The 15,236-nt window shown below is 32.0% G+C and overlaps 1 protein-coding gene across 1 annotated transcript; it reads left to right on the top strand.

The window, feature by feature from the left end:
• Positions 1–11,305: 11,305 nt before the first annotated feature.
• Positions 11,306–11,998, top strand: LOC142626375 (cysteine proteinase inhibitor B). The gene has a single exon (XM_075800198.1). The coding sequence runs from the start codon at positions 11,352–11,354 to the stop codon at positions 11,802–11,804; it is 453 nt and encodes a 150-aa protein (XP_075656313.1). The 5' UTR covers positions 11,306–11,351; the 3' UTR covers positions 11,805–11,998.
• Positions 11,999–15,236: the final 3,238 nt, after the last annotated feature.

Below are 15,236 nucleotides of genomic sequence, written 5' to 3'. Positions count from 1 at the left end.
CAACAAATAAATTTATCATGAACTATACAATATGAATACAAAACTAACCCAAATTTTCATTTCCAACTTAAACTTCAAAGACCAACATCACCTACTGTAATGCCCGAAAAAAAAAAAAGATTTAAAAGGAGGGGTATTTAAGTAATTTTCTTTGTGGGGCCAATTTTATAATTTCTAATTATAAGAGAGTTTTTAGAAAATAAGGTTGAAACCCTAACTATATATAAGCTTATTAAATGTCAACGTATAGGGAGAGATATTTTGAGAGAGGAAACTACCCAAATGACTGAAGTAGAGAAGGATTAACTACATCCTTGAGGTAAGAGCTTAAGAAATCTTGTTCTTTTGTCAAATTTAGATTTCATGTGGTATTAGAATATTTTCTTATGTGGGTATTTTGGCCAGTAGTAAAACTATTTAATTACTTGAGAGTTTTAATGATGCAAACAAAGAAAAGTTTGGATTTATTTTTTCGGTAAACTAGACGCTGTTACTACTGATTTTTCTATGTTCAGTAACTTAATCTCTTTCTATACCTTCGTGCGTTAAGCATAGAGAGAAGCCGCATATTTTGCTTAAAATGTTAGGTGTTTTTGCGCAGACTTTCTTTCAGTAACAGTGCCGAAGTAGTGGATTTGATGAAAAAAAAAAGTTGTTTTTCCTGTGAGGCCATGTGCCTAACTGTACTTGGAGTTGGCAAGTGGCATGAGATTTTGAGATGATAATGGTGGCAGGTGGCAGAGAAAAAGAAAAAAAGAAGAAGGAAAGGTGTAAACGTAATTGTGTTCAGATAGTGTTTTGTTTTTTTTTTTTTAAATTGGCTTTTGACTTTATAGGTTCTATAGTCTATATCCCTAGGAAACTATTTGTAGCAGAAAGTAAAGAAAATATATGATATGAATAGGTGGATTTTTTTGGTGTGAGATAACAGTGGATAGTTATGAGATATTTTTAGTAGTCTCTCTATCTGGCCGGATACCATTATAAGTTCTTCTTAAATTATTTAATTATTGAGTAAAAATATTTGAAAATTGTTTTAGGTGATATCTAATGATTTTAGAGGATTTGTTAAGGAAAAGTTTCTTTTGGAATAGCTTTTGGAGGTAAGTAACCTTATTCTAATTGGTTTTATTTTGCATATATTAACTACAAAAATTATTTACAGTTGTTACAATTTTATTTCTATTGTATTACTGATTTCAAGTAAAGAATTATCACAAATATATCTGGTTTCTGAATATATGATGTATTTTATTTAACTGTTTTTAGCTATACTGATTCAAACTAAAGAATAAAGAATTTTCACAAATATATATGAGCATTGAATATAAGATTTTTTTTTATTTAATTGTTTTTAGGCTATTTTGATTTAAAGTAAAGAATATAAAAATATCACAAATATATTTAAATACTGAATATATGATTATATATATATATATATGTATTTAAATGAGATATATTTTTTGTTTGAACTATGATTTGATATATATAATTATGGACAGTCTGACTATGAATTTATTCTGATACCCAAACCAATGGGGGTTATTCATTAGTACTCTGATACCCAAACCAATGGGGGTTATTCATTGGTACTCTGATACCCAGTCAATGGAGGTTATTCATTGGTATTTTGATACCCAAACCAATAGGGGTTATTCATTGATACTCTGATACCTAGCCAATGGGGATTATTCATTGGTACTCTGATGCCCAGTCACGGGGATATAGCGTGATCATAGTCATAAGATTGTTAACAATATAAATTACGTTTGAATATTTAAACCATTTGAGTCCTTAAAACTACATATGTGAATTTGAAAATGTTTGAGTATTTGAACTATTTTAAGTCATTAAAACTGCTTATGTAATTTTTGGAACCTATTGTAAGTTATAGTTTTTGATATATGGAAAACTGACTACTTTCTAACCATCTATGATATATTTGTAAGATTAAAGTATGTGATCTGTTTGTAAGTTATTATTTTAAGACTATGAACCTCTTAGTTATTTTTTAAAAACCCATAGTATATTATAACTTTTGAAAACTCATATTACATCTTATTATTTTATAGATCTATTGCTTGATAGAACTAATTAGGATATTGGTTACTTATTGAGTTGTCAACTCACCCCTTTTTCCCCTCTAGTTTCAGATTGTGAAGAATAACAAGTTTTGGGAGTTTTGATATTGTGTTGTGAGCAGGAAAAGAAACTTAGTGACTTTGGGATTGGATGGTTTGCTAATAGTTTTATATTTATTGGTCAATTGGCATTATGTACATGAGGTTTGGATTTTGTTCCTATTAAATTATTGGAGATCTATTCATAAAGAAATTGTTGAGGTGTTTTGAATTTATTTGAATTAATTTTTGAGGATAAATTTTAGTTGCTAAGAAGGCCTTGCACATTTGTAGGGTGCTTACTTTATAAGCGTGCGGCAGTTGTCACGTGCCTATCTTTTAAGTTGGGTTCGGGGCGTGACACATACCTATACAAGAATTCCAATTAAAATATAAAATGTGACGAATGAAAGAAAGAAAGAGGATGAACTAAAATCAGAGGTTTCTCAAAAATATTAAATGGAAATTTAAAAAATAAAATAAAATAGAACAGATTAAAAGAAATTTGAGTCTATTTTCTAATATACATTAAAAGACACGAAAAAATAATATAAGACTCTCCACCAAATTAAAATTTGAAAGACATGATTAATACATTAAAAAGAAAGAGAATGAAATATATCAAAAATCAAAGGTTAATTAAAATATAAATTATTTTTTAAGGCATGGTGATGATTAGGTTATTTTATTTCAACTCAGTGACATTGTTAGGTTATTTCAATAGGGTAAAATAACCCAAAATATTTAACTCAATTTTTTTGTTCTATTTGATTTTTTTGATTGCCATTTAATCTCTTGAGAGAATACTATAATTTTTTTTTATCTCTCTTTCTTTCTATTTTTTTTTTCACACCTTATAATTCTTATTGGATTTCCCGTATAGATAGGTTATTTTTTAATAGAATCAAATCAATATGAAATTTATTAAGATGTGGGTAAATCATCTGCAACAAAATTTGCAATATCTGGAGTAATAGTCTAAATTAATCCAAACTAAAAGAGGAAAATGAGAACTCGCTCTCTTAGCTAAGGCATTTGCAATGACATTATCTTGCGTAAAAGATTGAGAGAAGGAAAAAGTATCTTCAATAAAATGACCAAAATCTAAAGAAAACATGTAACCGTACGTCTCGCAAGAAGTTTATGACAATTGAAATCCAATTCGCGGGGAAAAAAAAATGACTGCTATCCCCGCAACTAAGGCTTCAAGGATCTCCATCGATGAAGGCATAGGAATTTTTTCTAAAATGGCCTGAGTTTCAGATTAATACTCCAATACCACTCAAACAAAGCTCCAGCAAAGTTAGTTTTAAAAGAACCTGAAGGAGGAGGCTTCCAAGTTTTTTGCATAGATGCCGGATTTTTAACTGGAGCAGCTTGATATTTGAGGTAGGTGGTTTTGGTCTTTGAAGTTTACAAGGGAAAATAAAAGTCTGGTTAGTTTTCTATTCCTATTATATGTTTCATGATAAATTTATTTGTTATAAATGCTAATTGCGAGATAAAAAAATAGCTCATTAAAAGAACTATAAAATAGATATGTTAAAAGAAAAGTTTTTGACTTCAAATCAAGATTTAGGGTCTATTTGAGATCCGCTTATTTTGCTGAAATTGAAATTTTTTTGCTGAAAGTACTGTAGATAAATGTAAAAGTTAACTGAAATAGTACAGTGAGACTCATGAATAGTGCCAAAAAGTGCAATGAGGCCTATGAATAGTAGCAAAAATAAGTTGAGTAGTAAAATAAGCTGGTTTTTTAATTTGATGTCAAACTCACACTAAATATTTTTTTTTAAAAAAATACAATAACTGAAATAAATTTTTAAAAGTTGGTAACCTTTATTAAAAAAGTATCCACTAAAATTTAAATAATTTTCAAACATATTGCTTGAGTTAAACTATATATATTTAATCTTTTAAGTACATGGCATAATTGCATAAACAAAAAAATAATTTCAATTTTAAAAAAAATATATATTTGGATTAATTACAATTTACCCGCTTGTGTTTAGGCCAATTATCACTTCACTAAAATTTTATACAACAAAGTTACAAAACACAACCCATTTCAAAATACAACAATTCTTATAAAATTGTCTCAACAGAATCAAAGAAATAAAGATAATATAAAAAGTTAGGGTTTTGTAAAATCAAGAATAGAAAACACATAATAAATCAAATTGTGGGCTTACACGAAATGAGCTAAAAAGAGTTGCAGAAATCAAGCAAACAGTTTTCAGCAGTGAACCCGACCCCACCACCACGAAACTCAGATCTCCAAAACACTCACCATTAGAGCCAAACCTAAATCAAAGAGAAATGTTTTTTTTATTTTTACAAAATAGAAATTCTACTCTAGTTTAATTTAAGTGTATATATGTGTCAAGCTCTCTCCTGGAGACTTGAACCCGACTGAAATATTTTCACAACACTTTCATAACAGATATTACGCAGAAGGTTTTACGTACTAAAACCGGTGAAAAAGTAATTTAAATGTTAGATTCAAATTAAATACATTCCCAAAACTCAAAGACTGACAATCCGGTCCCCTGATGTTTGTATGGATCTTGCTAGAGAAGCTATTTCAGAGGGACGATGTTGTTCTTCAGATTACAGAGGTAATTCCCGGCCAAAGCCTCATCATATAGACCTAATCATTCAGCTTGTCATGGTATGTTACGGCAAGAACAGCCCCAGTTGTAAGATATTTCCCTGTTGACTTCTTAGGACATAGTGCCCCTGTTTAATTGATCAGAAGGAATTCAACCAATGCTCAAGAAGTGAAATTTGCACCTGTTGAGTGGAGTAGTAATGGGGCTTCTAAGACTGGAGGCTAAAAACTCAGCCATTTAATGTTATTGCAATTGGAAATCAAGACTGCACTATAAGACTGCTTGGTCCACTGCAAGTCCTCGTCCTCTCTTTGTGACCAAGCATTTCTTCTCTTAAAAGTTTTGTGGATTTATCTTGGTATGTTAGTAATTCCCACAAAGTGTGGAACTATTATATATATGTTAGGAACTATTCTCTCTTTGTTCTTTCTCTTTTTAATTTTCCATTCTCTCTTTTTGGGAATTGGTGCTCTTGATTTTTTTAAACCCTAAATTTTTAATCTTTGTTGTTGTTGTTGTTGTTTTTTTTTTTTTTTTTTTTTTTTTTCCTATTTTTAACGGTAAAAGTAGTGAGATGGATTGCGGAGCTTTAGCTGAGCCAACTATAAGGGTCCGTTTGGAAGTTTTATGTGTTGTCTAATCTAGTAGGCCTCATGATTTTCAACATATTTACAAAAGTGTTATTGAGCAACGTTATTTGAAAACTGAAAATTGGTAGGAAGAATTTTCTAAATTCAATGTTTAAACATCCTAAAATGAGCAACATAACTCAAACACTCCTAAAAAACACTATTACCAAATGTGTTGTTTTTTTTAGAACCACAGTTTTTAGTGTTTAAACACTAAAAACTGTCTTTTGGAATCACATACCAAATAAGCCCTTATTGTGCCATTGTCATATCTCCCTATTTTTATTATGAAATTTCTCCCTATTACTATTGATATCGCATTTTGTATCTCTTACTACTCGGGCCCTCATTCCCCAATGATACTGAATTCTAAGACCCAATATTAGTTTAGGGCCCAATCAGACGTTAAATTGACTTAAAAAATATTAGAATAGAAAATATAACTTTTAATGAGCAAATAAATCTATTTTTGGAAAAGTAAAGCTAAGAAAACTTTCGCTATGCGCATGCAAGAATCGGCCTGCGCATGCAACTTTTTGCATGCGCACGCATAGTGGATTCCAGAAACATAAATAAATCAAGTTTTTTGCATTAGTATTGAGGTTTGGAACGAATCCCACATCGCCTAGAAGTCGTTCCAAACTCCTATTTTCACACTATAAGTAGCCTTACATGGTATATTTTCGAAAAATAGAGAAATCCCACGGGAAAATACTAAGATTCACTAGAAATAGTGAATCAAAGAGGGAGTTTTTTACAAAATATTCTCAAGTCAATTTTCTTTTGATTAGGGCCTTTACTCCTACCTTAGATTCTATTTCATATGTTCATGCTTTTGAGCTTCTGTTTCACATGTTTTATTATTTGTTTGCCTCTCACATGTTAGAATTAGGGTTTATCTTGTGTTGTCTTATTTTGATGTCATGAACACGTATTCACATGCTCATGCATAATGTCATAGGTGCTGAATTGCTGTAAGGTAAGTGAGGTAAACCATGCATTAGTATGAACATGTTTAATGCTTGATTTTATGCTTAAGAGTTGGAATACATGTTATGACCTATGTTTGATTGTCATGCCTATCTTTCTGCCTTGTTTTTGTTATTGCCTTGTTTGGGATGATATGTTATGCCATGATTAGATGAATGCTAGAATGGTGTGACATGTATGCTAGATGTGTGTTAGGGTTCATGATGTGAGATAGGAGCATGCTCATGCATAATGTCATAGGTGCTGAGTTGCTGCAAGCTAAGTTAGGTAAACCATGCATTAGTATGAACATGCATTTTTGTGTTGTTTGATGCTTGATTTCATGCTTAAGAGTTGGAATACATGTCCTGACCTATGTTTGATTGTCATGCCTATCTTTCTACCTTGTTTGAGATGATATGTTATGCCATGATTAGATGAATGCTAGGATGATGTGACATGTATGCTAGATGTGTGTTAGTGTTCATGATGTGAGATAGGGAGCATGTTGGGGTTTGTGATTTGATGAGATGCCATGATGACATGACATGTATAATAGATGTTAGAATATGCCTAGATAGATGAATTTTAGGCTTTGGTTGCTAAGCATGATAGATGTATGGTTAGGGATTATTGATACCATGTTGTGTGCTTAGATGTATGCTACTATGTATGTAAGTATAGATGCAATATTGAGTATGTCTTTAATAGGGTTAAGACATAAGATACAATAAGAGGAAGCCAACGTTAGGGTTGGGCGGTTTTGGATGTCTAACACCTTCCCAAGACTGTACCCTAACTCCAAACTCATATCTCTAGTAGTAAGATCAATGGTCCTTCCTCGAGAGGACGTTATGGTTCCCAAACCATTACAAAAACTAGGTAGCGACTCCACATTCCGTTGTGTCCACAGTCACCGCCTGTGGATGAAGGCAATTGCTAAACCACGAAAATTTTAGTGTTCTTTGTGTGTGCTTTTTTATTTATTTTATTGTTTGTATTGTTATTGATTTGAGTCATGGGGTGTTATTTGCATAACAAGTGGTATCAAAGCAAGGTTATGATTCAATCTTTTGGGTACAATAAAGATGTCAAGCACAAATTATGACAGAGAAGTTTTGTGTTAAGAGAAATTTTTCTCTTAGGCTAACGCGGATAAAGGATCACCTATCCAACAAGGGGTTCATAAGGCCTTATTTGGGAAGGACAAGAAACTTGAAAAGATGAAGGATGAAGAATTGGTAGAAATGGATGAGAATGCAGCTAGTGCAATTCATCTTAACCTAGGTGATAAGGTTATTCACAACATCCTAGAAGCAAAGACTGCAAAGGAAATTTGAAATAAATTAGAAGGTCTCTATATAAGAAAGAATCTGACAAAAAGTTATAAGTGAAAACGCAACTTTATAGTTTTCATATGAACAAAGTTTCAGATCTGTTGGAGCATCACAACACGTTTAACATGTTCAAAACCCAATTGTCAAGTTTTGGGATAAATTATGAGGATGAAGATAAATCGTTACTCTTATTAGCATTACTCCCTACAACTTTTCATCATCTAGTGATTACGTTGATGTACGGGAAAAAGACTAAGAGATGACTAGTGCTCTCGTCACACATAAAGATGAACAAAGGTGGTATTGGTTCTTAGGATGATGGACTTATTGTAAATCAGAATTAAGCAATCATAGTAGAAGCAAGTCAAGAGAAATAAACTCTACTAGGAACAGATCTCAGTCTAGATCACGTGCAAAAAAAGATTTAGAGTGTTCTTATTGTCACAAGGAAGAGCACTACAAAAATTAATGTAAAGATTTGAAAGAGCATCTAGAGGAGAAGAAGAATGGAAAGAAGCCCTTAGAATGAGCTAATGTTGTTGAAGAAAAATCAAATGATAGTGAAGTTGGTGCAAATCTACTTCCGGTTTCATCAGGTAGCAATGTTCAACACTAACGACATTATGGCATATGCGAGTTGGCCATATTGGTGAACGTGGTATGTTGGAGTTGCACAAGAGAAATTCATTGAAAGTAGTGAAGACATCCAAGCTAGACTATTGCAAGCATTGTGTTGATAGGAAGCAACATAGAGTTAGTTTTAAGATACACTCTCATACAAGTAAGGTGTTCTTTACTACTTTTATTCAAATGTTTGGGGTTCAGTTTCAATTTCTTCTCATAGAGGTGTTCAATAGTTCGTCAATTGAATTGATGACTACTCTAGGAAGGCATGGATCTATTCTATGAAGTACAAGTCTGATGTGTTTGACATATTTTAAAAGTGGAAAGCATGAATTGAAGATCAGACTGGCAGGAAAGTAAAATACCTTAGAATAGATAATGGGCTAGAGTCTATAGATTAAGAATTCTTGAAATTCTACGAATCAGAAGCTATTACTCATCACTTCATAGTCAAAGGAACTCCACAGCAAAATAGGGTTACAAAGAGAATGAACAAAACCTTGGCAAAAAGAACTAGATGCGTGAGATTGAATGTAGGGTTGCCTAAGCTGTTCAAGGAAGAGATTGTTAACACAACAAGCTTCATGATCAATAGAAATCCATCATCAAACATTGATTTCAAGATTCAAGAAGAGGTTTGGTCAAGCAGGCTAGTTGATTACTCAAGTCAAAAAATCTTTGGTTGACTAGCTTATGTGCGTGTACAAAGTGGAGAACGTTCTAAATTGGATTCAAAGTCAAGAAAAATGCATATTTAGTGGTTTTGAAAAAGATGTTAAAGGCTATAGACTTTAGGATCCAATCCCAAAGAAGACAGTGAATAGTTGAGGTGGAGTTTGACGAGAATAGTTCTCTTAATGATAAGAGTGTTGATGAGATTGATTCACAACAACAATAGCAAAAAGAGCCTTATTTAATTATTAGAGGTAGAAATAAGTGGGTTCACAAAGCACCATAGAGCTAGATATGGCTTTGAACATATGATTAGCTTTACTCTCGTAACCAACAGTGAAGATCCATTGTCTTACAGGGATGCTACAAACAAAAAGACAATGATAAATGACTTGTAGCAATGTCAGAAGAGATGGACATAGTACAAGAAAACAAGACTTGGGAAATTAGTAAAATTGACTAAATGAAAAACGGCTATTGACTACAAGCGTAATATACCGCAAGAAAGAAGCATTGTTAGAAAAATAGGGTGAAAAATTCAAGGCGCAGTTAGTTGCTAAGGGTTACTTACAGAGAGAGGGAATTGATTATAATGAGAATATCTCTAATATGTTGATGAAGCTAGTTCCAATAGACAAGTTTAAGCATTGCTGGGACTTGGTTGGCGTTTGCAGCTTGTGACAACCCTTAAGGGATAGAGAAGAGGTGAGGAGTTTTGATCGTGTAGCTTGATTAATTCAAGCCAAGGTGGAGATTTTTTGACGTGGGCCCGTGTGGCATGAATTTCCAAGCCCAAGTCAATCAAACAAAATCCAAATACAACTTGAAATAGCTTTCCCCACCAACTATTAGTGTGCTACCCTATTAATGTGTGTGTATTTTTATTAAGCATTTTAGGGCTAGAGAGAAATTGTCGTGCAAACCATGTAAATTTGGTATTTTTTGTGTATACTTGTTATTTATTTTTGTCGCTCTTGTTATTATTGATTTGAGTCTTGGGGTGATATTTGCACGACAATAGTGCATACTTTTGTATCTTCACCTTACTCTTACTCTTCTTTGCCTACGACATATATATATCAATTATTATTTCAACGATCGACTTCTCCCATAATGATATCTATGCTACTTAGTATTGTCATAGTATTGTTCACCTTATTACCAAACGCACCACAAACAGCACACTTTGAAAATCAGAATTTCATTTGTAGCATACCCCAGTTTTTAGATTAAACTACATGGTAGATAGTAAATTTAATTAGCTCTTTATGGCTTTACACACACATATTTAGCCGACGGTTCAAGCAATTAACATTGACATACTAACCAGAACCATGAATTAAATCAGATCACAAGAAAGTTCTCAAATGATGAAAATTAATCTATGACGCAAATAAAAGAGTAAATGTTGGCATAGGATAGGAGACAAAGGTGGAATGTTGACATGCTTCAAGTTCAAACCATTGAACGAACCACAAATTATGGTATATAATTACTAAAAATCAAGAAAGAAAACTCAAAATTACTAATTGCAAACTAAAGCATCCATTGAATGAACCAAAAATTCTAATTAAAATCCAACTCATGCGTGTGTCAAATTCACATCTTGTATGAGAATCAAAGTATTTGCCCTTTATAAAATCTTTGTTCAATTAATTGAATTAAAAGCCAATTATAATCCATGGAGTATCCAATTCTTAATTTCTGATATGATAATTACAATATAATGTGTAAAAAGCCGTTGGAAGACGAAGATCGAGTATGCGCGCAGTAGTGCTGGTGCAGCAGAGGAAGAGCCGCAGTTCAAAAAGCAAATTAGCAAAGCTTGGCAGCTTGCTACACAGTACACATGCAGCCATCAACGTGGCACTTGCCAAATTTACGTAGTGACCTCGTGCGTGCTGAACTGTCAAATGTCAATTCCTCCCATTCACAAATATTACGTAACAACGAACAAAAACAAAACCCGAGGTGATAAGAAATCCCCAAAACACAGACAATTCCAAGGACAAAACCGGGAAAACAAATTCCCGGCCCCCACTCCAAAAAACAAAGCCAGAAAATGGAATCCCATTCCCATCATCTTAGATGAGATTAGATTAGAGTGTCATCGTCGTTTTCTTCTATGTTTCAAATACGCGGCACGCCGTTCGTGTTGCATGCCCCTTTACCTTTATGATTGAATTACGTGTCCAAATTTCCATTCTCTCATGTGTATATATACATACATATATATATATATATATATATAGAGAGAGAGAGAGAGAGAGAGAGAGAGACTAACCAAACCAAACCAAACCAAACCCTCTTCATTTCCATCCTCATCCTCAAAAAAAAAAAAATAATAATAATAATAATTAATTAAGGGCTTTGAATTTCAAAACTATTATGGCGATAATAAGATCACAAACAGTGACATTGGCAACAATAACGCTAACCCTTTTGATCTCTCTTCAGCTCTGTGTGTGTTATAGAGGAAAGGTGGGAGCAAAGACAGAAATAAGCGACGTGAAGACAAACGAGGAGGTGCAAGAACTAGGGAGTTTCTCAGTGGAAGAGTACAACAGGAGCTTAAGAAGGCAAAGACGACAGAGGCAGTACAAGACGATGAGTATTGGCGATAATATTGGAGGAGAGCTAAGGTTCATGGAGGTGGTAGAGGCACAGAGGCAAGTAGTGTCCGGGTTGAAGTACTACCTCACAATCTCAGCCACGCAAAATGGGGTTTCGAAGATGTTTGAGTCTGAGGTTGTGGTTAAGCCCTGGGTTCGATCTAAGGAGTTGCTTAACTTTGGGCCTTCCAACTCTACTAGTCAATATTTAAGCAGTTGTTGCAATTAATTAGCATTATTTAGTGTTCTAATATTAAGGCTTATAGCTAGGTGCCTGCCTGACTCATGGAGTTTTTTTATTTTATTATGATAAGGTCCGGGAGGTGTTGTTGTTTTAATTATCTAAGGGTATGTTTGGTACACTGAATGAGAATTACGGCAAGAATTGTAATATTTATTACTAGTAATAAAGTGTGTTGTAATATAATAAATAAATTTAATCATTAGTTTGGTTGTGAGTTATAACATTAGAATGAAACTTAACATTTATTTTAGAAAATATCTTACTCATATAATTATCTCTTTAAAAATTGTTATTTTTAAATTTAAGAGAGATATGTGTTATTTTTTATTTTTATAATTATTAAATGTATATGGAAAGTTTGTTTATTTGGAAACATATTAAATTTTGAAATTATTGCACTTATTAAGAAATAGTCAATACAACCTCTTAAAGAGGAATACTTATTCCTCATTTTGAAGAATAAGTATCCATAAGGAATGACTATTCCTTATAATAAAAATATAACCAAACTAAAGAATAATTAGACCATAGGAATAACTATTACATTACGGCGTCTATTACAGTCTATCAAACATGCCCTAAGTTTTTTTTTTATTTTTAATATTAACACTTTCCTTACATGTGTTGGGAATATGGTGTAGGCATGTGTAATATAGCATTGCACATGTAATGTAATCAATAAATTAGTGAACCACCGCGCACTCTTGGTGCGATAGTAACTTCACAAGTATAAATGCTTGTGAAGTTTTGGGAGTAAGGGTCAGGGTTCAAGTTTCTAAGAGGGAGCTTTACACACATATACATTTAAATTAGGCTAAAGTAGAAATTCTATTTTGTATATAAAAAAAAATTTGGTGACATAATAAATGAGAGGTTTAATTAAAGTAGTGGTAATCTTTATTCAAAAAATTAAATTAAATTACTAAAAGGTAGGGGCTATCTTTTTCTTTTTAATTTATATATATTTGAGTTAGGTTCAAGTTACACCTAATGTAACTCTAAACCATATTACACCACCCAATAACTTGATATAGGATTCATATTTTGAAAATCTCACTGTTGAATTACATGCTCTATATGTTCTTAACAACATGCAAATTTTCATGTCAATTGAATGTTATTTACCATTTGATCTATAAACTCATATTTTATGTATTATTTTAAATTACAAAAATTTGAATTTATAAAATTGATTGATGACAAGGCTATTAATCTTTTATGAACTTGAAATTTTGCAAGTATAGAGAATATATGAAGATAATGTAATCTAATGGTAGATTTTTCAAAATTTGCATCAAATTAAAAAATATTGAGTGGTGTAACACACACACACACACACACACATATATATATATAAAGTGGTTATCTTACATATAAATTGTTAAGAGATTAGTGTGAGATGGTGAAAGTGTGCATTTAAGATTTTAGTTTTAATTTGGTGTGTTCATGACATTTGAAACTTAAATCCTCCAAATTATCAAAAAGATTTGTCAGTAAAATGTATTTTACTCAATTCGTTGGTACCTTTTGATATTTACAAAACATCGAGAATCTCCCTCCCCTCTCTGTTGTAACTATAATCGAATTATCAAAAAGAATGAATTTGTTAAGATGGAAATTCAGAAGTGTGCTTAGGTCGAATTTGATCTCACACTTTACTTTTTGGTAGATGAAAAGCGTACTTCCCTCTTGTCATTTACAATGAACCAATCAATAAAATAAAAGTATGCAGTTTACGGAAAGAAATGGGTCTAGATCTAGACTCTTTCAAGAGGAAGAGGAATTTAAAGATGAAGAAGAAGAGAGAGAAATCTCTTATAAAAAAGAGTGGTAGAAACTGTGTTTTCCTTCCATGAATTTTTATGGGATGGCAGGATTGTTTGAAAAGGGAATAGAATGATATGAATGATTTGAAGATTCCTAAGAAATCATACTATAGAAGGTTTGGTGGTCTTAACCTCAAGCTTTGTTTTGGGAAAATTGCTCGAAAAAATGAAAAAGGTTGAGAGAATAAAAAATTTTAATTTTTCACCATGCATGTTTTGTTAGTGCATTGGCATCCGAGTCTTTAAAACTCCCAAATTTCCTATTTTAGCCCTTAAAACAACAAAAAAAGCACAACAACTAGGTTGCTATTCTTAAAAACATTTAGACATCTGCTACAATAGAGTCCTAATATAACAATTACTGTAATAACTTCTATCTCTTTTAATTCACTTTTATTCTTTTGCTCCTCTTCTCTCTCTCTCTCTCTCTCTCTATGTCTCTCTCTCTCTCTCTCTCTCTCTCTCTCTCTCTCTCTCTCTCTCTCTCTCTCCCTCTCGTCATCTAACTCTCTATTCTCTCCCTCTCTGTCTATCTAATTTGCATGTTGGTGGTTGGGCCTCCTCATTTAACTCTCTCCCCTCTCTCTCTCTCTCTCTTTGATTTTGGAGGTAATGGTTATGGCATGGTGGTGGCGACTTCGATTATCATGGTGGTTATTTCAGTTTCAGTTGGTGGTGGTTGTTAAGTTTCAGTGTTTAGGTTGATGTGGGTTTGGATGGTGGGCGAGTTTATCTAGGTATAGGTTAGGGTGGTGGGCGGTGGATGGGTTGTTCAGTGATTGTGGTGGTAGTTGAGAGAGAGAGAGAGAGAGAGAGAGAGGAAGAGAGAGAAGATAAAGATTGGTTAGTTTTATATTATTTTATTGAGTAATTTATATTATTTTAATGCGTTTTATGTTAAAATAAAAGTTACGATATTTGGTGAATTATAAAATAACACGTTAAAATAGATAAAGTAATTTTTTTTAAATGTAAAATGATTTTTTATTTTTATACACCCGTATGCTTATTCCTTTAGTATGCTTATTCCCTTAGGAGTTAGGAGAATGTATGAATAATGAAATGATGAAAATATATATATATATATATATATATATATATATATATATATATATATATATATATATATATATATATTCTCTTGTTTAGTTGGGAATAAAAAAAGGAAAAGATGGAAAGGAAAATTTGTATGAATTTATTGTCATTTTTATGTACATAAAAATGAATTTGTTAAATTGAAAAATTAATTATAATGTTATTTTAATCCCTTTCTCTATCCATTTATTTAATTCATAAAAATAGTAATGTGATTAAATAAGTTTAAATATAATTAAAATAAATCTCTTTTCAATTCTAAATAACTTTTAATAATAATAATAATAATAATAATAATTAAGACTTACCACATGTAATTTAATCGAAATTTAATTTGCCTACTTGTAATTTGAAATTTGACACTTTACCCAAATGAGGTTTGAACTAAAAATAAATTGCCTATTTGTAGTTTGAAATCCCATGATGCAAGTATTCTATTAAGTTATTTTTTATCTTGTTTAATCTTGTATTTTAATGTTTTTTGTGTTTTCAAAAG

The sequence above is a fragment of the Castanea sativa genome, chromosome 2, assembly GCF_040712315.1.
Source record: "Castanea sativa cultivar Marrone di Chiusa Pesio chromosome 2, ASM4071231v1".
NCBI lineage: Eukaryota > Viridiplantae > Streptophyta > Magnoliopsida > Fagales > Fagaceae > Castanea > Castanea sativa.
Note: the sequence above shows the minus strand (reverse complement) of the source record. Positions and strands in the feature narration are given on the sequence as shown.